This window comes from Podarcis cretensis (assembly GCF_951804945.1).
Source record: "Podarcis cretensis genome assembly, chromosome: 14".
NCBI lineage: Eukaryota > Metazoa > Chordata > Lepidosauria > Squamata > Lacertidae > Podarcis > Podarcis cretensis.
Window position 1 is genome coordinate 22,694,595 of NC_137183.1, and position 25,139 is coordinate 22,719,733.

The 25,139-nt window shown below is 44.7% G+C and overlaps 1 protein-coding gene and 2 long non-coding RNA genes across 5 annotated transcripts in view; 2 read left to right on the forward strand and 1 right to left on the reverse strand.

The window, feature by feature from the left end:
- Positions 1-23,864, forward strand: part of LOC307203432 (ceramide synthase 3-like) — an 84,340-nt gene extending 60,476 nt beyond the window's left edge. For all 3 annotated transcript variants that reach the window (XM_079954243.1, XM_079954244.1, XM_079954246.1), the window contains 5 exons: positions 39-131; positions 2,387-2,515; positions 3,857-3,963; positions 5,848-6,004; positions 21,717-23,864. In XM_079954243.1, the coding sequence (XP_079810369.1) occupies positions 39-131; positions 2,387-2,515; positions 3,857-3,963; positions 5,848-6,004; positions 21,717-21,842 (612 nt within the window). In that variant the 3' untranslated portion in view covers positions 21,843-23,864. The remainder of the gene's footprint in view (positions 1-38; positions 132-2,386; positions 2,516-3,856; positions 3,964-5,847; positions 6,005-21,716) is intronic.
- Positions 6,011-21,040, forward strand: LOC307203548. Its single transcript, XR_013833280.1, has 2 exons — positions 6,011-18,458; positions 18,500-21,040. It is a non-coding gene; the product is annotated as an uncharacterized lncRNA (long non-coding RNA).
- Positions 19,190-21,721, reverse strand: LOC307203536. Its single transcript, XR_013833266.1, has 2 exons — positions 21,340-21,721; positions 19,190-21,213 (listed from the first exon to the last, which is right to left on the reverse strand). It is a non-coding gene; the product is annotated as an uncharacterized lncRNA (long non-coding RNA).
- Positions 23,865-25,139: the final 1,275 nt, after the last annotated feature.

Here is a 25,139-nt window from a genome sequence, read left to right on the forward strand (position 1 = left end):
CTGACTCAAGAGGTAATAGACATTCTTTCTCTTTCCAGTCTTTGCTGGTGTCCCAGTATTGGTACTACATCCTCCAGATGAGTTTCTATAGTTCGCTGTTGCTTACTCTTGGATTTGACACCAAAAGGAAGGCAAGTCATGATAATGGTTCACAATTTACAGTCCACAAATGTTTTATGATTTTCTGCCTTTTTTATTGGAGAAGAAAAACATTGCACTGCAGTGTTCCATAAGTGCTATACAGCCGTACCTCGGAAGTCGAATGGAATCCGTTACGGAAGTCCTTTCGACTTCCAAAACGTTTGGAAACCAAAGCACGGCTTCTGATTGGCTGCAGGAAGGTCCTGCAGCCAATCAGAAGCCACGGAAGCCCCACTGGGTGTTTGGCTTCCAAAAAGAGTTCACAAACCAGTACACTCACTTCCGGGTATGCGGCGTTCGGGAGGCAAAACGTTTGAGAACTAAGCTGTTCGAAAACCAAGGTACGACTGTACTTAGTTTAGTTCCGGGAGAGAACTGGATGCTGAGAGTGCAAGGGCTCATGATAGCAACTCAGAGAAGCCAGGGCACTATAGGGTGATAAGGACACGCCAAAGGCATTTTGAGAGACATGCTGTGTATCAGTGTTGATATGTTGGTGCTAGGAGACTCCAAGCCAAGATGGCTCCAAGGAACAATTAATGGACACAAAGGAAACTATAGGAAGGACAGGGAAGGGCATACTGAAGGTTATGTTGTTCTCTGCATCAAAGAGGACCTAGAGTTCAACAAGTAAGAAAATCTCAAAGGGGCAGGCTTTTCCCACATAATCACTGTGGGTGGTAATGCTATTTATTATTAATAATAAGTTTTATTCTGCCCTTCCTCCTACAGAATACTTTCGGGGACTTCTTCCTACAGAGGCAAATACACCCATAAGAATTCATTAAAAAAAAAACAGTTTCTAAAAACAGTTTCAGCTATAAACATTGTAAAAACATTCTGCTACCAGGTCCCAAGAGTAATTTAGTACTGCAGATGTTCCCTCGTGAAAGAAGGCAAATTCTTTCAGAACATAAAATTCCCTTCAAATATAGCAGCTTGGGTGGAGGTGTGAACAGGACTGACTTTCAGATAACCTTGCTCCAATACTGTGACTTGCAAGCATTGACGTTGGCTTGTGCCACAGGTCAGCTATGCCCCACCACAATCATCTTGCTGAATACACTCAGAAAAAGAGACAGAAGGCATCCAACACTGTGTTGGGTTTTGGTGATTGATGGAGAAGTAGTAGCCATTAACAGAGTCTCATCAAGCAAAAGCTAATCAGGACCCTGGACAGCTCCCAGTGGGTCTTCCTGCATGAGCTTTGGAAAATGTTGTCTCAGCACAACATTAGCTCAATAAATGTTGCAAAACATTGCCCCCCCCAAAAATCACATATATCAGGATGAAAGGTGTTTAGAAATGAATAATTGTGATAAACTGCATGTGAGAAAAGATTTTGTGATAAAATATGTATTTAAATGTCATGCTTTTTAAAGATGTACATAATAATGTGGATGGGATGGAACGACCTTATGAATTAACACTTGTGACATTGATATATACTGTGAATAGACTGGTCCTTACCTACCGCCCATGTGTAAATTTTTGCACAGTTCTGTCTTTATGAAAGATGCATCAACTTCCACCTTCAATATGCATCTGGTGGCTGAAAGTTGAATATTTTATGCTATGCTCCTGCACTATACAATATGCCCTCTGCTTGAACCAAGCAGCGGTCATCTGCACAAGCTACAGAATGGGGATAGTGGCAGTGATGCACTTCAAAGCAATATGGTCCATCTTCAATATGGTACTAATGGTCCCTATATTGATGTGGCTTTGCTACACCTGCAAAATGTAAAGGAGCCAGAGTTTCTGGAAGGAACACAGAATCAGGCAGCCTCCTTTTTATTTATACAACCAAAGCACTTACCCAACGCGTTGGCTTCTGTGCATCTACCCAGCCCTGTTTTCTTGAGTTCAGATTCCGTGTTTAGGCAGGGGACAGTCAAGATGCTCTCATTTGGCTCCCTTCCTGAATGTCCCCTTTTCGCCACCGCCACTGTTACTTCTTCTGACTCACTGGCCTTCCCCTCTGGTCTCAATCTGCAACATCTCCCAGAGCAACCATGCAGATTTTACTACTCTTTGTCACTGCTTGCTCAGACAAGGAAGGCAAGTGAATAGGAGGCAGCAGCAAGGGATTGGCAGGGCACCCCTGGTGGACCATGGGTTTCAGGAGGTGCACATCAGTGCTGACTCCTGACACTGACCATGATGTCAGGTGTAACAAACACATTTCTGTTAAACTTGTTTGAAGAAGAGGGTTTGAGTCATTATTTATTCTTTTCTCCAACAGGACTTTAAAGCCCATGTGATTCACCATTTTGCTGCCCTTGCCTTGATGTTCTGCTCCTGGTGTAGCAATCACGTCCGCATGGGAACACTGGTCATGCTCATCCATGACTCTGCGGATTTCTGGCTGGAGGTAAAAGCTGTTTGGTTTCCAGTGCCTTCTATTTATAAGATCATACTGGGTTTGTGTTCTTTGTTTTGCTCGTTCAGACATTTGGTTTGACAAGCAAAGACAGTCAATTTTGTCCTATGTCGTTGTCAACCAGTTCTACGTGAAGGGCAGCTGATGTCCCATTGGGAAATGAAAGTGCTTTCCTTTGAAAATTATTTTGCACTTTCAAAGGTCTACATAACAAGCATTTGAGAACTTCTCCCTCAATCTATTTTGGTTGGCTGAGTCAAAAGTGGTAGATGGATCAATGGAGGTTGCATTTGTTTTGATTAGTATATTTGCAAATGATGTGAGACTGTGTGAAGCATTGGTCAGTAGTGCTATAGCCAGCTCTAAGTCTACACCCCCCTTGTTCCTCATGTAAGATGTTGTTTTTGTGGAGCCTAGCAGGTGTCTTGGCTAGGTTTCTAGCATAAAGTTTGGAGGGAACATCCAGAAAACTAATAGGGTGATAATTTGGGGGGAGAGTTTTATCCCCTTTCTTGTGAAGGGACTTCAGGATGGATCTGGAAGCACATGCCTCCCCCCAACTATGTTCCTGTTCCGTGAGAGGGAGTGCAACCCTGTCCAGAACTGGTGAACTACCCAACTCCCAGACCCGAGAACCGCTCATTCACAGTGCCTCCATCTCACCAGGATTCAGTTTCAGCTTGTTGGCCCTCATCCATCCAGGCACTGTTTTAAAAGAGTCAGAGCTTCTTCTGAGTCATATGTAGCAGAGAGTTAGAGCTGGGTGTCATACTGATGATACCATGCCCCATATCTCCTAATGACCGCTTCCAGCAGCTTCATATTGTTATTGAACAGCATTGGAGAGGAGCACTGTAGGGAAGATGCTGGCATAGGGAGGGACCAATGGTGTAATTCTTCCTATCTGCACTGGGCCAGAAGTATGGAGCGCCGGAGGTGTCAGTACCAGTGGGGTGGGACGGAAGTGCAGTGAGATATGCTTTGATAGCTCTCGCAGGGAGGTTTAGAAAGGACTGGGAGTGGCAGACTGCAGATTAGATGAAAGCCTATGGAAGTAGGAAGCAAGCTGCTATTGATTTACCAGGCTCAATATTGTCAGCACTGACCAGCAACTGCTCTTCAGGCTTCCAGACGGAACATTCCCAACTCTACCTGGATTTCTCCAAGACTGAACCAGGGACCTCCTTCATACAAGACAGAGAACCATACCAAGAAGGGCCAGCTCATGGCTGTTCTAGCGCACTGTGCAACCGTTTGATAATCCTGGAGATTTGAAAGAGGGGAATCTCCTAAATTTATGGATGTTGCCTAATGGATTTGTTTGCATTCCAGGCAGCAAAGATGTTCAACTACGCTCGCTGGGAGAAAGCTTGCAGTTTCTTCTTCGTTGTCTTCTCCATCGCATTCTACATCACGCGAATGATTTTCTTCCCCTTTTGGTGAGTTGCTTCATATGGACTAGCAACGTGAACACATGTTCAGGGTAAAACAAAGGGTTGTATCCAATGTAGCACTACATAATGGGCCTATCCAGATAGGAATTTTCACTTTCTCAATAGAACTCCCCTGCCTCTCCTGAAAAGTGTTCTACACTTCCCTCAACCATCTGGAGGAGATTTGGGGAGGGTGGGGAGAGGAGAGGAGCAGAGCCTAAAGTTCAATTGCGCAAACGGAGATCCTTACACTGATGGGATGCATTAGTTGGACACCAATATTACAAAATACAACTTTTGTTATAGTAGTGATTGTGCCCTCTGTTGGCTGTGTTCAAGGGTAAGTGGCATTTGTTATTCAAGAAGGAACACCTATTCCCGCATCAGCCTGCCTAGGTCCTTAGATCAGGGATGGAGATCAATGGATGAAAGGCGGGTTAAAAATGCCCTTAATAAATGAATGAATGATACTGCCTGAATGGCACCACCCATAAATAGAGGAAGAGACCTCCTTGCAGGTGTAGAGAGATATACAGAAGTGGAAAAACAAGCAAACAAACAGGAGCAATCTTGAATTGAAAAACTGAATGAATATGGCAAGTTCTGTAGAAGTTATTTTAAATTTCTTTTTTTACTTTCCTTTTTTTCTGATCCTTTTATATTTCTGAAATAATGAGGCTTGGGGGCTTCCTTTTGAAGAAGGAAGGCACAGAGCACCAATGTGCCTTTGCTTCTACACATGGTCCATGATCTTTGTGTTGCCGTTTGGTATGAGAGGAGCATGATGAGCTTTAGGATAGAAAACCTTTCCTGGCTGCCTTTGATTTGAGCTCTCATCTGTGTTTGTGCTCTGTCAGCATTCAAGTGCGTCTGTTCTTAATTTTAGCATTGCCTTTTTTTTTAATAGACTTTTTGTTTTGTTCTGCATTTTACTTTTAACTACTGTACACTGCCTTGATGCCCTAAGGGCAGCATAAAAGTCAACCACAATTACAGTGATCCATGATGTTCTTTGGAAAGTGGCTTGTCTCTCTTCTCTGTGCATTTGGACACCTCTTGCAATATTGTAACCAAATTTTGCATGATGGTTCCTGAGATCAAGGAGTAGGATTTCATCTGTATTTGGATACAGTTGGACACCATTTCGAATCAAGGCGGCAGGCTGAACAGATGGTTCCTCAATCCTTCCCCCTGCAAATATTTATATTTTTATTGACTTTTCAATAATATACATTAAAGGAGCACAATCATATCCATACAAAGAAAAAAAAAATGTCAATACCCCCCCTCTTGCCAGAAGTCAGGTAAGTATTATCCATATTCTATAGTATGTCCTTTACCCATGTTTGGTTACTATCTAGTTTTGTATCCCTTCAACACGGTTTTTTATCATAGTTTCTATCACTCAACAGAGATAGGGCACACGCCAACATAGTTTTGACAAAGGAAAAGCAACCAGGAAGTCAAGATCAGTACTAATGCAGCCAACATAATGTTCTCCAGTCCACATGTAATCAATGGCCACCAATTGGCCTAGAAAACACCCGATTTCTCTCTTTTCCTTTCAATACCGCTGCACCATGAGTTGTTTCCTCTGCAAGTGCTAGTCTCCAGACATTTTTGAACCATAGTTGAACCTCATTCCTGTGATGAAGGGCCAGGTTTTCAACCATGCTTGGACATGATTTGGTGTCATCTTGAATCAAGATGGTAAATTGAACCTTTCAAGGCTGCACAGATTTCAACTGCTGGTATCAAAATGGCACTGATCTCTTTGTCTTGTGGAATTCCCAAGCAAAGCAGGGCATGGGGATGTTAGTAAAGGCATACACTGCTTAAAATCCACCAGGGTCCCATGCACACTTTTTCACAATACTTTTTCTATTTCAGGATTCTACGATCCACATTGATCTATCCTATATATTATACACAGACATTCGTCCTAGCATATATCGTCTACAATGTACCTTTATTGATCCTGCAAGGTCTGCATCTGTACTGGGGCTACTTAGTTTTCAAAATTCTGAAGAAATTCATCTTTATAAAGGTAAGACTTAAGCTTCAGCCAAAGCATCCGGGTAAGTGTATGATTTGGGCAGAAGTCCATTTGATAATGATAGACTAGGAAACTCCCAATTCTCTTAACTCTTTGCTTTTTAAGAACTATCATTTACATCAAGGGTAGGAAAACTCAGGTCTGGGGTCCAGAAAGCACCCCTCTGTGCCCAGGGGTACCAACTTGAATAAAATATCGGGGGGGCAGGTAAGTCCCACCCCTCATAACTGATCACATGACAGGGCTCTCCCAAACCATCTGAATGGCAGTGCCCAGCCCCCTCAAATATTTTATTGGGGGGTCGAAAGGACCTTGGCCTCTAGGCGTTGGCTCCTATGTCCATGTCTCTCTGTATGACCCCTGTATGTTTGTGTTTGGAGTTTTACACAATATTTTAGAAATGGAACATCAAAACAGCAGTTGTCTGTACAGTGGTGGTCATAATACTGCCCTTCCTTTGCCATCTGGGATGACTTCAGCAGGCTCTCCCTCCCATCTGTTTTCCAAAGGGGTGGTAAAGTTGGCTATGAAGGCGGCTTGTGTCCCCAAAGCTGTTAAGCAGATTTCAGAAGTAACTTGCTTGGCAGGCCATGTCACGAGATCATCTGTTTATAGAAGCTGGCACTATGCTAGATATTTAAATGCATATCTCTCTGCAGCCATCCCCACTCCTGCAACTACATATTGCTGGGTCAGGGGAATGCCAATTAGATGTGGGCCTCGATTTAGCAAGATTTTGTCTCTGTGTCTAGTTACTTTTTGGTGGTATTCATTCAGGAAGCAAATTTTATTTTTTCTCAACAGCAGGAATTGAGAAAATTCCAAATTGTAACCTCAGGGGCAGTACCACTGGCTGTAGGAAATGTGTGACCATTGCCAAAGTTTTCCATCTCCTCCTCTTCCTTGTTTCATTGATTCATGCAAAATGAACAAGGTGATCCCTATTTCACTTCATTGGCTGCTGCTTCTGAAGGTAGGGTAACTGGTAGCATGATGAAATTGCAGCATGTATTTCATATCACTACACAAAAACCTTAAGAGGAGCGCCTGTAGCTCAGTGGCAGAGCCCAAAGCGTCCTGGTTCAATTCCCCAGCATCCCCCAGGACTTGGAAAGACTCTTGGCTGAAACTCTAGAAAGCTGCTGCCAGTCTGTGCAGGTCTAGCTCAGGATAACACAGCTTCCCATATTCTCAGGGGAGAGGCCATAGATCAATGGTGCCGCAGATAGTTTGCAAGAAAAAGATACCACATTCAGTCCGTGGCATCTTTCCCATACGAAACTCTGGAGAGGGCTGAAATCAAATCGAGTTTGTAATCTAGGCAAATACAGAGCTAGGACATGGACTCATTATGACAGCACCCTGTGTTCCAGCTGCCTTGCACGCTCTTTTCAGCAGCAAGTAGATGCAGATCTCTAGTTCTTTACATGTAGAAACATCAGTTCTACAAGCAACATTTTATGGCTGCGGTTCTTAACTATTTTGGGAGTCGTTGACCTCTTTGAGAATCTGATGAAAGCTATGGGCCCCTTTTCCCCAGTAAAATGCAAATAAAGGCATAGCACTAAGTTTATTGCATTGGGGAAATTTGTGTGTGTGTGTGTGTGTGTTGTTCATGGATGCCCTGATGGTCCATGGACCACAGGTTAAGAATGCCTGCTTTGTGGCTTCAAAATAACTATGCCTTACTGACTGTCTGAGCCCTTATATCCCAGCCCAATCATCGTGATTATCCATTCCAGATGTATTAACACATGTTACAGAGGCCCGATTGGCAACACTGGATGTTGGTCATTTTGTGTTGCAAGTCCCATGCCTATGAGATACTCTTCCAGCATATATTTGGCAGAGGCATTCTCACTTTTGACTTTCAGACACCTCTTGGAAACCTTTGTATGCAGACAGCACTGTTCAGTTTTTAGTTTATCTGTATCTGTGTCTGTGTGTGTTTTGTCCTGAACCCCTGGCCTACCTGGCAGCAAGTCAGCATTTCAAGTCCAAAGTTCAAAGACCAGGGGTTAATCCACACAAGAAAAGTCCAAAGGTCAGGAAACATAGTCCAGGGTTAATCCAAGTAGCCAAGTCTGAAGTCCAGGAGTCAGGAGACAGTCCAGAGTCAAACCTGAAGCACAGTCCCATAGAGAGCATCCAAGTCAAGGTCCCTCAACATGAGCAGCTGAGCAGACACAACCCCTCAGCTCTTGTTTCCCTTTTGTTCTTTGCATGCTGATTGCAACATCTGGGCTTGGTGAGGCATGTGACACTCACCTGTTCTGAGCCTACTGAGGAATCACACACCTCTTCCCAGAGCTAGCAAGCCCCACCTGGCTAGCTAGTGAGCTGGGCTGTGGGCTCTTGCCTGTCTCAGTTTCCTAGAGTGCTACTCCTGCTTCTCCCTACTCCTCAGAGAGTAGACAGGGGCCCCTTTGGCTCTGGTGATGGGTCCCAGTGCTCTGGTTCCTGCACATTGATCCCCATCTCCTCGCCATCCTCTGTCACTCTGAGTACTTCCTTCCCCATCCCCTTGCCAGGATCCCATTTTTTTTCCTCCTCCTCCTCCTCCTCCTCCTCCTCCTCCTCCTGCCAGTTCATGTCATGTTTTAACTTTGTACACCACCCTAATATTTTGTGATATAGAATGTCATTTGTGGTATAGAAATACTTTTATACATAAATGTACTATGCACCTGCAAAGGGCCAGGTCACCAGTTGGATTTCCTGAATTTGTGTTTTTGAAGAAAAGCTTTTGTTAGGTTAGGTTAGGGAATAGTAACATAGAATCCACTCCCCACTCTCAACCCCATTTTGTGTGGTTTGGGCTACCATCTTGATGTTCAAGGATTTCTGTTGCTAAGAAGCACATTTTGTTTCTTTAATACAACTCCCTCTTGTAGTTACAATGCCCTCTTGATTCCAGCTTCCAGCATCACTGAAACATGTCCAGAGCCATAATGTCTAAACATAGGATGGATATTTTAGGGACAAGCTTTAAAACATGTGGGGAATTGAGGATGTGGAATGATGTACTGGTGGAAAGTATCTTGCCAAAGGGAATCCGCTGAGATTAACTGCTTTCTTTCCAGAGCTGAATGAATGAGTATAAAGGATGGCTATGCATCTATACTACTGAGGCAAATTAAGGCAGGACACTTTTAGAGCATGGCTATTAAAGGATACTGCCGTTGTCTGAGATGTGCAGAATGCCTGTAGGTTTTGAGTTTTTGACTTATACCCTATGCAAGCATTAGATTGCCAGGCTGTGTGTTGTGTCACACCCGCAGCATCCAGTTAAATCACTCATATGCCAGCCATGGCTTCCCAAAGAATTCTGAGAACCGTGTTTTATTGAAGGATCTGATCTCATGAACCTACAATTAACAAACAGCTCCTAGGATTCTCCTGGACTCTTAAAATGGTATAAGAGTGCTTTAAATGGATGTTGTGTGGACGTGACTTCAGAATAGATGATCATGTGACAGAAAAAGCCTAGCTCCTCCTCCTTCCTTTGAGCAGAGCCAATCCAATGGCCTGGGAAGGAGGGGTTCATGCAGATGTAAGTGATCCCTCAAACAGCCCGGTCCCAAATGTTTTAGGGCTTCAGAGATCAAAAACAGCCCCTTAAATTATCTGGCATCCTAAGGAAGAACCAGTCACCTGGGTCTTGCCCATAAAAAGCAAGTCTAGAGTGAGAAACTAGGGCAGGTACCCCCAAACTCAGCCCTCCAGATGTTTTGGGACTACAACTCCCATCATCCCTAGCTAACAGGACCAGTGGTCAGGGGTGATGGGAATTGTAGTCCCAAAACAACTGGAGGGCCAAGTTTGGGGATTCCTCGACTAGGGTGATGCCTGCTATTTCCAGGAATTCTTTAACATTGTGAGACTTTTTGTGTGGGTGAGCTGAGAGTTTGTATGGACCGTGGGCGAGACTCCAGAGGCTGAAAGGGAGGTTGCGTTAGAAGGAAAATGAACTGATACTGATTTATACATATTAGTGACAAAAGTCCCAATTTTATCTATAACTCTGCATTTTTGTCTGTTGTTGCTTCAGTTTTTTGTACACCGTTTAGAGGTGTTTTTATGTTTATGGAAACCAAAGAATCAAATCACTCAGACCAAATTGGGGCAAAGGACGCCCAGGGCAAGTGGCACATTTTTGTGTGTGTACCTCATCAATCACGTTCTTCTTAGGTTCTTAACTGACTTTAGAGAGGACGTGCAACCCTCTTTAAAACTGGTTGCAAATCTCTGTCCAGGTCAGCTGCATTTCTGACCAACAGTACCTCTATTTTCTTTGACTTAAGCATTGGGGTTTCCTTTTTTGCCCTTATCCAACCCAGAATTGCTTCCAGTCAGATACTCATTCTGGATTTCCTCTGCTTTCTTGGAACTTGTTAATGGGAAAGCAAAGGCAGAGCTCTAGAGAAAGCAGCTCGGATCTGGATGTGGAAGTCCCCCAAGATCAAAAACCTTGAGGTCCTCAGCACTACCTCTGAGATCAACACCACTAATCTGGGCAGAGAGACCATTAGAAATGGGATGGATAGTACACTAACAGAATCCCAAACCTGCCTTAAACCTCTGATGCAGTGTTAGCCGATGTGGTGCCCTCCAGTTCTTGTGGACTGAAACTCCAGCATGGCCATTGGTCAGGGATGATGGTAGTTGTAGTCTAGGATGTCTGAAAGGCACTATGTCAGCTACCCCTCTAACACCCAGGACTGACATTTGAAACTGATGCACTAGCTGATGCACTGGGTGGGGCAGATTTAACGTGAACCTTGTGAAATGTTCTTTGGGATGTCTCCATATCTTGCACCCAGTTTTGTTTGTTTTTTTGCATGCTAGTATTGTCTTGCTTGCAAAGCCTTCCGGGTTCAGAAACTGCCATATTTTGAGCCAATCAGCAATCTCATTTTGAGTAAGAACCTTAGCTTGGTGTTGCTTCAGCATTTTTTGTTGGCTCCTCGCCAAGGGTGTTTCCTACCACTGTAATTTTGGTCTGGATGATTACAGTGTTGCTAACACCTTGTGAGAAGCTTTGATTCAAAGCGATAATGAAAAATCCCAGCAGAGCCAAACTGATTGTATGCTAATGTTTTTCTTGGTATTGGCCATCAAATCTGCCTATAGTTATTTCTGCCCCAACCACAGATTTTTCACCACCATCACTTCTTTGGCTCAAGATTTTTCTCCCTACTTTTTTCTCTCTGTGTCATATCTGAGATGTTTCCGCAGATGTTTTCACACTGGTTCCATTCAGTTTATTGTAATAGCTGTCAACTAAAAAAACGTAGCAGGGGGCCTGGGAATCCTGCAAAATATCCAGCAATCGCTTGTGGAGAAGTCTTGGTGCCAGCACCAAGGAGAACCTTTCACCCTCCAGATGTTTTTGGACTACAGCTCCCATCATCCCTGACAATTGGCCATGCTGTCTTGGGCCGATGGGAATTGGAGTTCAACAACATTTGAAGGAACAAAAGTTCCCTACCATTGGCTTAAAGTGAGGGTCTTGCCCACCTTTGGTCCTCAAACACACACACACACACACACACACACACACACACACACACACACCTGAAGGTACCAAGGATTAAACCTGAATCTTTATGCATGCAAAGCATGAACTACGAGCTGTCTCTAATAAGCTCTTTAAGAAAGTAGAGTGAGATTGTCTTGTTTTTCATGTTCTCCCTTTGAAAACAGGTTTTCAAGTTTACCTCTATGATCATGCCATTTGGGGGTGGATGGATGTGGGGTAATGGAAGCTAAAGACTCCTGATGATTTTATCTCAGTCTTTGCATAAGTATCAAGTAATGTGGAGAGGATTGTAGAGTCTGGGCCACACCTCTGCCTTAAAAACCTCAGGTTGGGATAGCTGTGTCAGTAGAGTGTGAGACTCTTAATCCCGGAGTCTTGGGTTGGAGTTCCACGTTGGGCAACATATTCCTGCGTTGCAGGGGGTTGGACCAGATGGCCCTTGTGGTTCCTTCCAGCTGTACAACTCTATGATTCTAGGTTGCCATAGCCAATATCTGCCTTTCTTTCTACCGTACACATTCTCCACTGTCATTTGTAGAAAACCCCAGAGACTTGGTAAAGTATGCTACCGTATTAAAACATTGTCTTCTCCTTCAAGTTCACTCTTGAGTCCCGTTCCCCCCCAGTTGTGACAGAAGAGTCCTTGCTGCTACAGTTGCGGTACGTCGCACCATCTTGCTTTCCGGTGTGTGAAGCAGCAGGTCAGGAGCTGTTCCAACACAACAACAAATGAAAGCAGAGCAAACTCAGCATCTTCGGAGCTGCTGTTCACATGTTGGTCACCAGTCATTTTATAGTCAGTTATCCTTTCCAGGTGCTCAGAATTCCTATCTCAAATATCCCAGCCTGGGCTAAAATTGGCGATGACAAGGTAAGCACCAGCTCTGGCATCCGCATGCTCACCCTGGATGCATGCTCCACCCTGGTGTCCTGTGGCACCTAACATAATCTCCAAGCCAATGGTAATCATTTGCAAAACGGCACATCAAATTGAACTACTGATTCATCTCCTCTGTGATGCAGCTTGTTCTGTAAATCATGTCTGTGGTGCTGATTCTCTTGAGTTCTGTATAAATCATATTTCCCCACAATCATCTTTTCCTCTTAACCTCTTGTCCCATTGAGATTCACTGGCCTCTCTGAAGGCTCATCTTTTTCCTTTTGTTTATTAGTAGACTAACAGTCTTCCAGTAGGGAGTTAGATTGCCCCAGAAGTGGGAGAGATTTCCTGCTCTGGGACATATGTACCGAAGGATTTGGCTTCTGTTCTCCTTTTCGTCTTTACTGATTTGGGACACCGTTGTTGTTTCATGGTTGATCAAAGAAATTACTCAGATCACTTTTGCCATTTAGGACCTTGTTTGGTGAACCAGCTTCTTTTGGTTTAAGTTTCTTTTTTTTAGTAGGTCATTTTTCCATTAGAGGTCTCTACAATTAGACAATTCTGCCTCCAAAAGTGGCAACTTCTGTTCAGTATCGAAGAAAGTAATGCACGTTTCCATTTCCTGTTGTTCACATTTCCATGAAGTTAACTGGGAGAGTGTGGGCGGCTATTGTGGTTGTCTTTACCAAGAGCTGTTGAATTTTAGCACTAATTAAAAATCTGATTATACTGCCAGGGATCAGCACATCCTGTGTCATGGAGTTGCAAATCCTGATTCTCCTTTTAATCTTACACCACTTCATTTTAACTGCACCGAGAGTGGCAACACTTTTGCTATTCACTTTCCCCCAAACAATTCATTAATTCCCATGTGTTCTATATCCCTGGAAGCATCTCTATAGTCTTTCCAACCTCCTGCCACTCAGAAACTCAGATCAGACTAAGGGTGCATTTCTCCAACACCCTGTTTCCAAAAGCAGGCAGCCAGATGCAGCCAGGAAGTCCACAATCGGGGCACAAATGCACTAGCCTTCCCCTTCTATTTGTCCCCAGCAATTGATATTCAGGTCTGCTGCCTCAGAACATGGAAACTAGCTGCCGTTGGTCTCCATGCATTTGTCTGGCTTTCCACTGGAAGGGACGTGGGTGGCGCTGTGGGTTAAACCACAGAGTCTAGGACTTGCCGATCAGAAGGTCGGCGGTTCAAATCCCCGTGACGGGGTGAGCTCCCGTTGCTCGGTCCCTGCTCCTGCCCACCTAGCAATTCGAAAGCACATCAGAGTGCAAGTAGATAAATAGGCAGGAAGGTAAATGGCATTTCTGTGTGCTGCTCTTGTTTGCCAGAAGCGGCTTAGTCATGCTGGCTACATGACCCGGAAGCTGTACGCCAGCTCCCTTGGCCAATAAAGCGAGATGAGCACCGCAACCCCAGAGTCGGCCACGACTGGACCTAATGGTCAAGGGTCCCTTTACCTTTACCATTGGAAGCCAACTGAGCCACTGGCCATTGCCACAACTCTGCACTACAAAGATATCTGCAAATGTGACATGAAGGCTGTCAGCATCAACCCTGCTGTGTGGGAGTCCCTTGCAGACAACCAAAGTGCCTGGAAACAGTCAGGTCATGTATTCATAGCAGTGACCAGAGAAGAAATGCCATGGTGCATCTGCAGCAGCACAACCAGACGCCTTCATCTGTCCCAGCTGCAATAAAACATGCAATCTTCCAGCAATTTTTCTTCACCCGCAAAGGTGCATTCCTCCATTGTCTCCCAAGACAGACGGGTGCCAACAGTTGGCTATATATTGATAAATGGTATGTGTAATGGTTGTAGGGGGGTTACTTGTGCGTAAATTGCCTTCGGTTTAGTTTGATTGCTTGCCCAACCATGCTTAGGCTCACAGCTCGCCCTCCGTGACCTGCTAGTCACTTGCAGTATCCGTCAGTGGGCGTTTCTTGAACCTCTTCCAGCATAAAAGCTGTTTGACACCAAGTCTCCGCCTATGTTCCCTGCGCGGCACTCGCCTGCGCAAGTAAGGGGAAGGCTGGGGCGTGCCAGCGCTCTCTCCACTAGTTTCTGGTGAAGGGTCTCGGAGCCCTGTCGCCAATTCCTCCATCTCCCTCTCTTCTCTACTGGTGTTACGCTGAATTCCTTCCCCCCTGCTGGTCCCCTCTCCGGCATCGCTCTGGAGCCCTGCCTCCGCCTCTCGCTCTGATGTCAGTTCCCTGACAGTATGCATCCCTCTATCAAATAGGAGGGCACAAGGATAAAGGGATGACAGAGGACGAGAGGGTTGGACAGTGTTCTCGAAGCTACCAGCATGAGTTTGACCAAACGACGGGAAGCAGTGGAAGACAGAAGTGCCTGGCGTGCTCTGGTCCATGGGGTCACAAAGAGTCGGACACGACTAAACGACTAAGCAACAAGAACCGTAACAGCCATTTTGTTGAGCATCTTTGGTGCCTTATCCCACTCCACTCCACCCCAACCCCCAATTGTGGTATTTGAAGGCTTGTTTATACAGTTTAACAGGCTCAAGTAGTAAATATTTTATTGGGCTGTTTAGCTTCAGGCCACATGTGGGTGTTTGGGTGGGGTGTCCTTGTGTTCAAATGTTCCTACAAGGAAGAAACTCCCTGCATATAGATAAACGAACTGTCAGGGAGTGATGATGCTGAGCCTGTCTCAATGACCTGCTAGCTTTCTATGTTTGCGGAGCTTTCATTGAAGGAGAAACTGTAGTCTTCCTACCTGTAACCTGAAAAGATTCAGACCAAGATCAGCTTTCCTATTTGATTCTACAGGGATTCATCTTGTTAACATCACCTTATTCTACTGTTTTATCTTGTAACTTCACCTATCCCAAACATCCTGTGACTTAAATACCTTCCACTCAGCAAATGAACACTTGGGCAATGTTGCTTAAGCAACTCAGCCTACCTGGAACACTGTGGAACTGGCGGCAACATTGCTGGTGAAAGGATACAGTTTTCACACACACCCCTTGCTGCTCCTATCCCATTCAACTTCAGAGTGGCTTTGTTAAAAGAGAGAGAGAGAATAGGGAATGGTGCCATTTCCTCTTCAGCAGCCGAAAATTCCAAGAAGCTGGATGGCTTCTATATAGTGTGAAGTTCTCCTCCTTTTTTATTGACTTCCTCTTCAGTCAAAAACAAAAGCAAAAACCCTTGGCTTTTGTACAACATCCCCACTCTGGAATGTGTTTCGTGGAGAGTAAGTTGGCCAAAGTTGGAGTCCAAGATCGAAATCTAATGCTGCAGTCAAGAGTGTAAAATGTTCCTGCCAAGGCAAAGATCTTCCTGAAAAGAACATGCCGGTCTCCACCCAATGAATTCTTTTCAGTTTATAGAAAATCAAAGAAGAAAGCGTTTTGTTTTCTTATTGGCCCAGAAACCTGTCAGTCAAGTGAGCTGAACAGGATATCTGGTGAAAAGGAACATCTCAAAATGCCGCATGAAGAAAATAAGCAAAGTGATCTTTTCTCACACTTCCTTCACTCTGGTACATTATCCGTAAACACTTGCCTGGTAAGCTCATTCAGAAACCATTCTTACTCCCCAAAGCTGAATGTTCTTGTGGCAAAAGCAATACCCATTTCAGAGGATTCCGCCCTTGAATGTTTGAGAAAAATACTTGAGGGCAAAAAGCATCAATGGAAGATGTACTTCCTCAGTTTCCTGTACAACCTTTTGTCTTCTACAGGTTTTTCCTCAGCACTTTCATGGCTTCACATAGCAACTGGAAACAGCAATGTAGTAATAAGGGATCTTGGGATTCCCTTCTGGATGTAATGTCACTTGGAAAAATCACAAAGGGGAGACTGCAGCTTTTGTGCAGAGAACAGCACTTTCGATTTTGTTGGAAAATACTGCCCAGAAAATCCATACCAACCAGATCCACTTCAGTAGTGGGGAGGGCGGCAGTGGTGGTCACCTGACCTCTGGTTCCTGTGCTGCTGCCATATGCCAGGATGGAGAAAGGGCAGGGCAAGGTTGGCACATTGCAAATGCACCAGCAGCTCCTCTCTCTCTGCAACCATTTGTTCAGACTTGTGAATGTGATTCTGATAATCAGTTCAGGTGCAAGTTCCAACCAGACTCTCAATTTCATCTTTGTATGCCGCTATTGCGTGACAGGAGTTATTCTGCTCCCATGCTAACACCCTTGGCATCACACAGCAGTGTGCTTTGGTGCCAGCCCCAAGTTCCCAGAAAACTTGATTGTTCCAGGAAACCCCATTGACATGCAGATAATATTTAGCTTCTTTCCTGGGATTCCAGGCAGCTTGCTTCTCTGTGTGTGAAGATGAGAAACTGATAAATATAAACCACTGGGTGCAGATCATGTGGGCAATCAGGCAACTTCCTTCCTCTCCAAGTGGGACAGAGCCACTATGCCAGCTTCCCAGTAGGTGGGTCACAGTGGCTTAACAGTGTGGGGAGGCAGAAGGGAGACTGGTGTGGTGCAAACACATTTGCGGGATTGCCTCCGCTGGAAAGTCTGCACTATTCTAACCTCCCTCCTACATTGCTCCTCTCCTTCCTGGTGTGGACGAGAGTATTTGAGAATTATTTTAGGGTTGCAGAGATCTAGAATTACAGAGTTGGAAGGACCAAAGAGTCATCCAGTCTATCCTTCTGCAATGCACGATCTGCTAAAGATCAATTTATTGAAAGGCTGTATTGCTTGTGAGGAACAGGTAGAAACCCAGCAGAGAGTCTCCTTCTTTAGGTAAATTTCCCCAAAGGAAGCAGGCTTTTTGCACCCATTTTCATAGTCAGGGCTTTTTCTCAGCCGGAACTCAGGCCTCCATCCTAAAACCCAGCACCTCACTTACCCGGTTTTGGGGAAACAGAGCAAGGGCTGGCGGGTGGCATCAAATGTTGCTGAGGACCACCAAAAGTGGCCCGAGGGCTGGATGCGGCGGATCACTGGTAGAGCATGAGACTCTTAATCTCGGTTGTGGGTTTGAGCCCCACATTAGGTGAAAGATTCATGCATTGTAGGGGGGTGGTCTAGATAACTCTGGTGGTCCCTTGCAGTTGTGATTCTGTGAATGTAGCTGAGCTGTTTCAAAGAAGGTTTTACTTCATCATGCCAGCTTCAGCTAACCTTGCAGTTTTGTTCTTCTAGCTACATCCCAAGAATTTGTTTTCGATAGCAAGTTCTGAGAACACCACTTTTCCTTTGTCGCGTAAGCATCCAATCCCCGTTCGCTTCCATCATCACCCCTTGTCAGCAACCTCAAGCAGAAGGTTTTCAGGCCTGGGGTCTTTTACTCCCACACCAATAAGCCAACCCTTCCTCCCCCCACCCACCCCCACTAGGAAGCTGGCCAAGCAGCTCCATCCCACCTTGCAAGCTGCGTCTGGGCCTGGCCCCCTCTGAAGGGCTGAGCAGGCAGAGCCATTTCAACTGCCCAGACGATCTGCGATGACAGCACTCGATAAAATGCACCCCAACCCGAGAAGTCTGTTTTTTGGCTATGGAAGCATTCATAATGTGAAACAAAGTCTAATAACAAGGAGCTCTTTAGCTCAACTCTAAGCTTTTGTCTTAGGGTTAACAAAGAAATTCCGTAACAGCACCAAAATGCTTATTATATCGGCCTTTGTTTCGTTGCCAGGAGGAGATTTATAATTGGACTCGCTGGGGAAGCAATGGGATGTGATGACTTGTGTGGGGCTGCCTGAGCTTTTGACATTCTCCCCAAATCACATACCCTGGAGAAGTTAGCGGATTTCAATAACACAGCCCGCAGAATTTATAGGAAGCCACGGAGTACACGATTAATTGCAAATTATTGTAGTCTCTGCTTGGTTAAAACTGAGCAGTAACTTAAGAGACTAGTTTGATATTGAGTGCTGTTGGCTTTTCTGGATTCTGGATAATGAGAGATGTGGAGGTCCTAGAATGGTAGCATTGTAAGGAACCCTGAGGGTCATCTAGTCCAACCCTCCTGCTATTCAGGAATCTCAACTAAAGTATCCATGACAGGTGACCATCCAACCTTTGTTTAAAAATTCCAAAGGAAGGAGATTTTAGCACCTTCTGAGGGAATCTGTTCCCATGTCAAACAGCTCTTACTCCCCCGATCCACCAAGCTTGTAACTCTAGCAAAAAAAAAGGGGGGGGGAGAGAGAAATGAGACTTGTCTGGCATGACTTGTTTCTGAGAAACCCATGCTGGCTTAGTAATCACAGCATCCTTTTCTAAGTGCTCGCAAACCAAATGCTTGAATTACCTGTTCAAGGACCTTCCCTGCTATTGATGTCAAGCTCACTGGTTGGTAGTTACCTGGGTCTTCTCCTCCCCCTTTTTTTAAAATGGGGGCAATATTTGCCCACCTCCAGTCTGCAGGGACCTCACCTGTTATCTAAGAATTTTCAAAGCTTATAGACAGAGGCTCTGAGACTACCTCTGCAAGCTCCTTTAGTACTCTTAGGTGCAGCTCATCAGGCCCTGGAGATCTGAATTCATTTAAAGTAGCTAACCACCTCTTTTCCTAACCTGGGCTGCAGCTCCCTCCTTGCATCTTTATTCTGTTATCACCAGGCTGGGCACTGTGAGGCAGAGGAGATAAGTAACTTTTTCTTATTAGGCTTTGCAGGCTTGCAGAGGCAGGAATTGAAACAATCATTTTTTCCAGTGGTACAAAGGGAGCAGAGCAAACAGATTTCTCCTGCCACTGGTGGAGGTGGGAAAGCTTTCGTTCTTTCAGGGTGTCCTCACAATCAAACGTGTGGCTATAATTCTTTGCACACTTCCTAAGAAGCAAGCCCCATTGGAGATGGTGGAACTTGTTTCTAAGTAAAGAATCACAGTGGGTCTGTGTGTTGTATACAGATCAATGCAGACTGGATTGTACTGATGGACTCAAAAGTTTTAGTACAATTCTATAATTCTCCCATGATGCATCTGGGTTATTTGAAACTCCTCTCCCATGTGACTATCCATCGTACGCTACTGTCAATTAAAAAGGAAGATTGTCTTATCACCGCATGAACGGATTGTTAATAGGCCAACTGAAGGCCATCATCCAGGCCTATTCACAATAATTTTATTTTATTTTTACATATTGGGATTAACACGAGTTGACTTTCTCAGTGGATTTAGGTACCTGGAATTATTATCCTTGTAACTATTCAGCCAGGCTTCGAAATGTAGCTCAACACATCCTAGCTTGAGGCAGCTGTTTTTATAGAACGTCTCGAGTCGTGAACTGGTGACATTTCACATAATTTCATAGCAGATTCCAGAGTCCACTAAAAAAAAGAGAGAGAGAAATAGTCTTGAACATGCAAAACAGGCAGAAAGATCTTTCCTTGTGCTTTTCCTCTTCTGCTTGCACTACACAAAAGCAACAGCCTTCTTTATGTGTTCATGGATGAATGTCCCATTAATATTTCAATGAACTTCCAGATAATACACTGGGGGTGGGGCAAGGAAGCATTTCCTCATAAACACAGCCTCAAGTTCTTTAGACCCATAGGAAGCTACCTTCCGCTGAGTCAGATCAAGGGACCATCTAGTTAAGGATTGCCTTCATTGACTGCCAACAGCTGCCCACTGCTTCAGACAGGACATTCCTACCTGGAGATGCTTGGGACTGAATTTGGTACCTCTTGCATGCAGAGCAGACGCTCTACCACTAAGCCTCAGCCCTTCTTGGCTCAGTCACAAGCAAATCCAGCATGTGCACACCCAGATCTGGACAGTAAGCCCAGTCCCTATTCTCTCTCTGCGCTCAGCATGTCTGTTCCTTTTTAATTTGTGGAGGCTTTCCTCCCTGTGCGCTCCTGTGGTAATCATCGCGGACCCCCAGAAAACATTGTTGCCTTTTGACTGCAAATGCAAAGTGAGTCCTTAGCTCAGGAAGTGCCAGTGGGCGATTTGAACAAAATGATACCTCATCAATTGTCTGTGCGGGGCTTTTCCTTTCCTTCTATCTGATGGTGTGCCAAGTTTATCCTACAGTATTTACACTGTGATTTGTTTGTTTGGATACCCTTGTGAGCATTGCTCTGGAAAAGACAAAAGAGAGAACCCCAGGAAGTTTATTGTTTTGCGGTCAAGCTGGTAGAGTTTATGCTTTAATTTTCCCTCCTAGCTTTACTCTGTCTTCATGGAAACTTAATAGATAAAGGGGAGTGGGGGACAATGACGGACAATTGCCTTCAGACTAGCTACTAACATAGGAGTCTTTTACTAATTGTAGATCTGGGAGAGATCTGAAAGGCCAGTGAATGAATGCCTGCACTTGTTTTGCAATTTTTATCCCAAAATGTTCTAAGTCTGTTGTGCACTTACCTGTGAGCTCACGAGGGCTTACTTTTGAGTGGAGATGCATGGGATTGCACTGATGTTGGGTGGAAAAGACTGAGATGGAAGCACCGGGAATATTTCCTCCTGCAAGAGATTGGTGGGTGGAACTTGCTTCATGTTTAAAGTGCAATGGTAGAGTCACACAGCTATTTCACACAGCAATGGATGTTCATTGAGAGAAACTCAGACTTAAACACTGATGAATTTTCAAATGCCTATGAAAATGTGGAGAACTGAACATAAGAATGGAAAAATGAGAAACTGAGGGAAACCGAAACTGACAGTTGCCCAGCCCTGGGAAGTACTGGTGAGACAATGACGATGTACTAGTAGTGCTAGTACACTCTCTGCCCCTCCTGCGTCCTACTTGTTCATGAGTGTTTATGACGGAACAGAGTTCCAGTTTTACATGAATCAGTTTTTACAACTGAGTAACTCTTTATAGGTGTCGGAATTTCCTCTTGCTCAAGGGCAGAAAAAATGACACAGATCCATTTGAACGGTTTACTATGTTACCTCTCCTTTCTGACCCAAAGGCCTTTGCTCCCCCGACCTGTTTTTTCTTCTTCTCCTCTTCCTCTGTATTTTCTACCAAATTATTCTTTGTTCTCAAGCACCTTTGGTTCAAATGTGCCTGGCCTCTGTTTTAGTGCAATGTAACCTGGGACGATGTAAGTTAATCTGTACATTGAGTTTCTAAATGTGAGGATTCTGGTGCAGGGTGCAGATTTGGCGAGAGTGTTTTCAGATCAGTTTCAACCTCTGATTTGCCGCTTCTTTCTTCAATCAAAAGTAGCCTGTTTCCATTCCTTCTGAACAACACCCCGTGTCCTTTGGTTTAACTCTATGTTCTGCTGCTGTCAGCAATGGATGTGTGTGTGTTGGCATCTGTGAACGTTGACTAATACTCTTCCTCCCCTCCCCACTTAGCATGTGAAAGATGAAAGGAGTGATGAAGAAGAAGAAGATTCTTTCAGTGATGTCGAAGAGGAGTGCACCAAAAACGGAAGCAAGAATGGATTGAGCTACCCTCTCCTAAACAACAACAATCATTAGCGTGTTGCCAGCGCCTTCTCCTCAGGGTGCTGTTTGCTGCGCCTGAAACCCATCCTACAGTAGAGAGCTTAGCGTCAACATCTTAACTAGAGTCCATGATTGATTTTATTGCCGGTCAGTTGAGCTGGAAGAGAGCCCAGTTTCTTAAAAGAGCAAGAATAATTTGCTTAACTCGACAAAATGTGTTTAATGGGCCACTTTCTAACACAGTGCATACGGGTGCATGGCAATCCTGACCTTTTCAACTCTTGAGAATTCTCAAGGATCGCCAGTCTTTGGAGTGTCATCGTTTTGAACCGAGCTGCTCACACATTTAGAATTTGATAAGCGCTTTAAACAGTTTTGCCGAGTCTCTAATAATGTTTTAACATGGTTTCATAAGTGCGGGGTTTTATGTGAAGTTGTTGCCACCAGAATTTTTTCAACAAGGCATTAGGGCATCTTTGTTGAGTTTCAAGCCTTTATTGGTTGCTTACCTGAGATTTGCTTCTAATTCTCTCTTGGGAGGGTTGACCTTAGGAAGAGGCAGCGGGGACCAAACTCTACCAAGGTTCTTTGTGACATTTTTCTCCAGAATGACGATTGACTGTTAAGCCACTCTGGGAATTGTTTTTAAGTTGGTTTGTTTCTTGATGGTAGAAGCACAAGACGTTGTGGGGGGGCCCAGCAGCCACCCTGGTATGTGGGGAGCCTGAGAACATAGACTTTAGGCTGAGTTAGATCTATCTTGCTCAGCATTTTCTACACAAGCAGTTCTCCAGGGTTTCAAATAGGATTTCCCCCCAGTTTTACCCAGAGATGCCGGGCATTGGACCTGGGGCCTTTTTCATGTAAGGCAGATGCCGTACCTTGGAGCTACAGCCCTTCTCTGCCCTGGAAGATGGTCCAAATGGCATATCTGGTGGCTTACAACACAATGTGGCTGCATGGAGAGCTGGGAGCTCCTGGTCCTAGCCCAGGTAGTTCCTGACAGCTCAGCACAACCTTCCTACCTGTTTAGTTAGAGATTTCTTGCTGGGCCTCCAGCAGCCTTGTGCAAATTGTGGGTGGCAGTGATCCCATGCATACATCATTCTGGAGTTGAAGGGCATGGAAGGTCTCAGTTGGGCTATACTGCTTCTTTCTCAGCTCAGTTGTGCCAAGTGGGAATTGCATTTTTTTAGGAAAGCAGCTCATTTGACGATGCCTTGAAGCCCTACAAAGAATTCCTCTTCCTTTATGTTTTTGTTACACTGCTTTGCAGTGAGGTGTCCATTGAAGCCTGCTGCTTTCTCTCTCTAAAAACAATCTATCCTCCAAGAAACCAAGTAACACATCTGGAGTCCATGACTGCCTCTGTTTCAGGTTGGCCTAATAATAATAATAATAATAATAATTTATTTATACTCCACCCAGCCACTCTGGGCAGCTCCCAACCAAATATTAAAAATACGATAAAAGGTCAAACATTAAAAACTTCCCTAAACAGGGCTGTCTTCAGATGTCTTCTAAAAATCAGATAGTTATTTATTTCCTTGACATCTGTCTCCCATTCCAAATGGGCACCAGCAACCACTAGGCCAAACAACTGCCCAGTGAACGAGACACTGCTTAGTGATACTTCACTGACTCCTACTTTAGAATTGGCCTCTTTCTTCTCAATTTTGCATCATCTCTGCTCCAAAGGAAACCAGAAATAATTATTCTGAGGTTACACAATTCATCCCCCAAGAGATTCCACAGGTGGCATCTCCCCAAGCCCCAACTCATTTGGCTACTTATCTGGTAGGGAGAAAGGACAGCAGCAATCTCTGGATCAGCCTTCTCCAATCTGATGCCCCAAAAAGTTTTTGGACTAGAACTACTATCAGCCCCAGATTTGGGAAGGTTGATCTAGAGGAACAATATTGGCTCTGTATTCGTGACTTTATTCACCCTCCCTTCCCATTTGAACCACACAAGTGTTGTAAAATCTCCCCTCTTTGGTCTGGGAGGGGGTGGGATGTGTGTGTATTCTGTATGTGTAAATTGCAACATCACCTACCTGTTAACATGTGTACGTATTTATTTATATATTTACCTCTTTATATGAAAATGCCCAGCGAGTTGCTTTTTTTGCTACGCTTAGACAAAGATTCAAGAGAGCTAGGACTAGCCTTATTGTTGGACCAATGCTAGGTGGAAACCTAGGACCGCACTTGATGCGAGGAGCTATCCCTTCTTGGCAGTGACTTGGCGTGTTCAGATCGGCCACTGATTGTCAGCTGGGAATGAAAGAGGGGCAGAAAGGAAAAGGGTCAGGACACGGGCCTGAACTCCTTTCTCAGCAGCAGCAGCAGCAGCAGCAGCAGCAGATGGGTCGATGAGGAGCCTTGTGGAATTGACCAGCATCTGAGACGGGTGAACAGCAAGTAGCCTGTAGGACCAGTGACTGGTTGGGGAAGGGCCGTAGCTCAGTCGCAAAGCGCTCATTCTGCACACAGAAAGCCTCAGGTTCAATCTCCAGCATGTTCAGGGAGGGCTGGTGAAAGTATTTTGCTTGAAACCTCGGAGAGCTACTGCCAGCCACTGAAGACAAAAACTGAGCAAGATAGGCCAGTGAACTGACGCAGCATCAGGCAGCTTCCTATGAAGATAAGGGGCAAGCCAGAGATCTTAAGGTGGCTGCCTTGTGCTCCTGTATATTAGAAAAATGGGTGGGTGTGAAAAAGGGCCCCACCAGGGCTGGCAAGGCTGCTTGTCCAAATGGGATCAGTGAGGAGAACAGAGGCGCCAAGGAAATCCAGGATCCAGGGCAGATATGGACATGCAGTCTGTGGGTGGGTGGAAGTTATTATTACTTTAAGACTTCAGGATGTTGTACTTGAGGTTCCAGTACAGAAACTGGTTTTTCAGTAAACCTTTAAAAAAAATGTGTTGTCTCATCTTCTTTTGTTACATCAGTTCCATTGTGATGATGATAGCCTGCTTTATTTTTTTATGAATGGTTCCCCGTAAAATTCCTGAAACGTGATTTTGCAATAAGAACATCAGCAATAAAAAAGAATTAAAAACAACTCCATATGTTAAAAAATAATAAGAAGAAAATAAAGAACCACCTGGTGTGTAGTGGGGGTAATTGCAAAGAGAAGGTGCCACCACACTAAAGGCCCAGTTTCTATACCATACATACAGGATACCTCCTGATGAGATTCTATCTGCAGTGTGCCTTCTCCTGCAGAGTGGAATGATTTGGGGGGGGCATATAATGGGTGAGATGATATTTTAAATGGTGGCAATTAGAGTTTAAATGTACAGTCGTACCTTGGGTTAAGTACT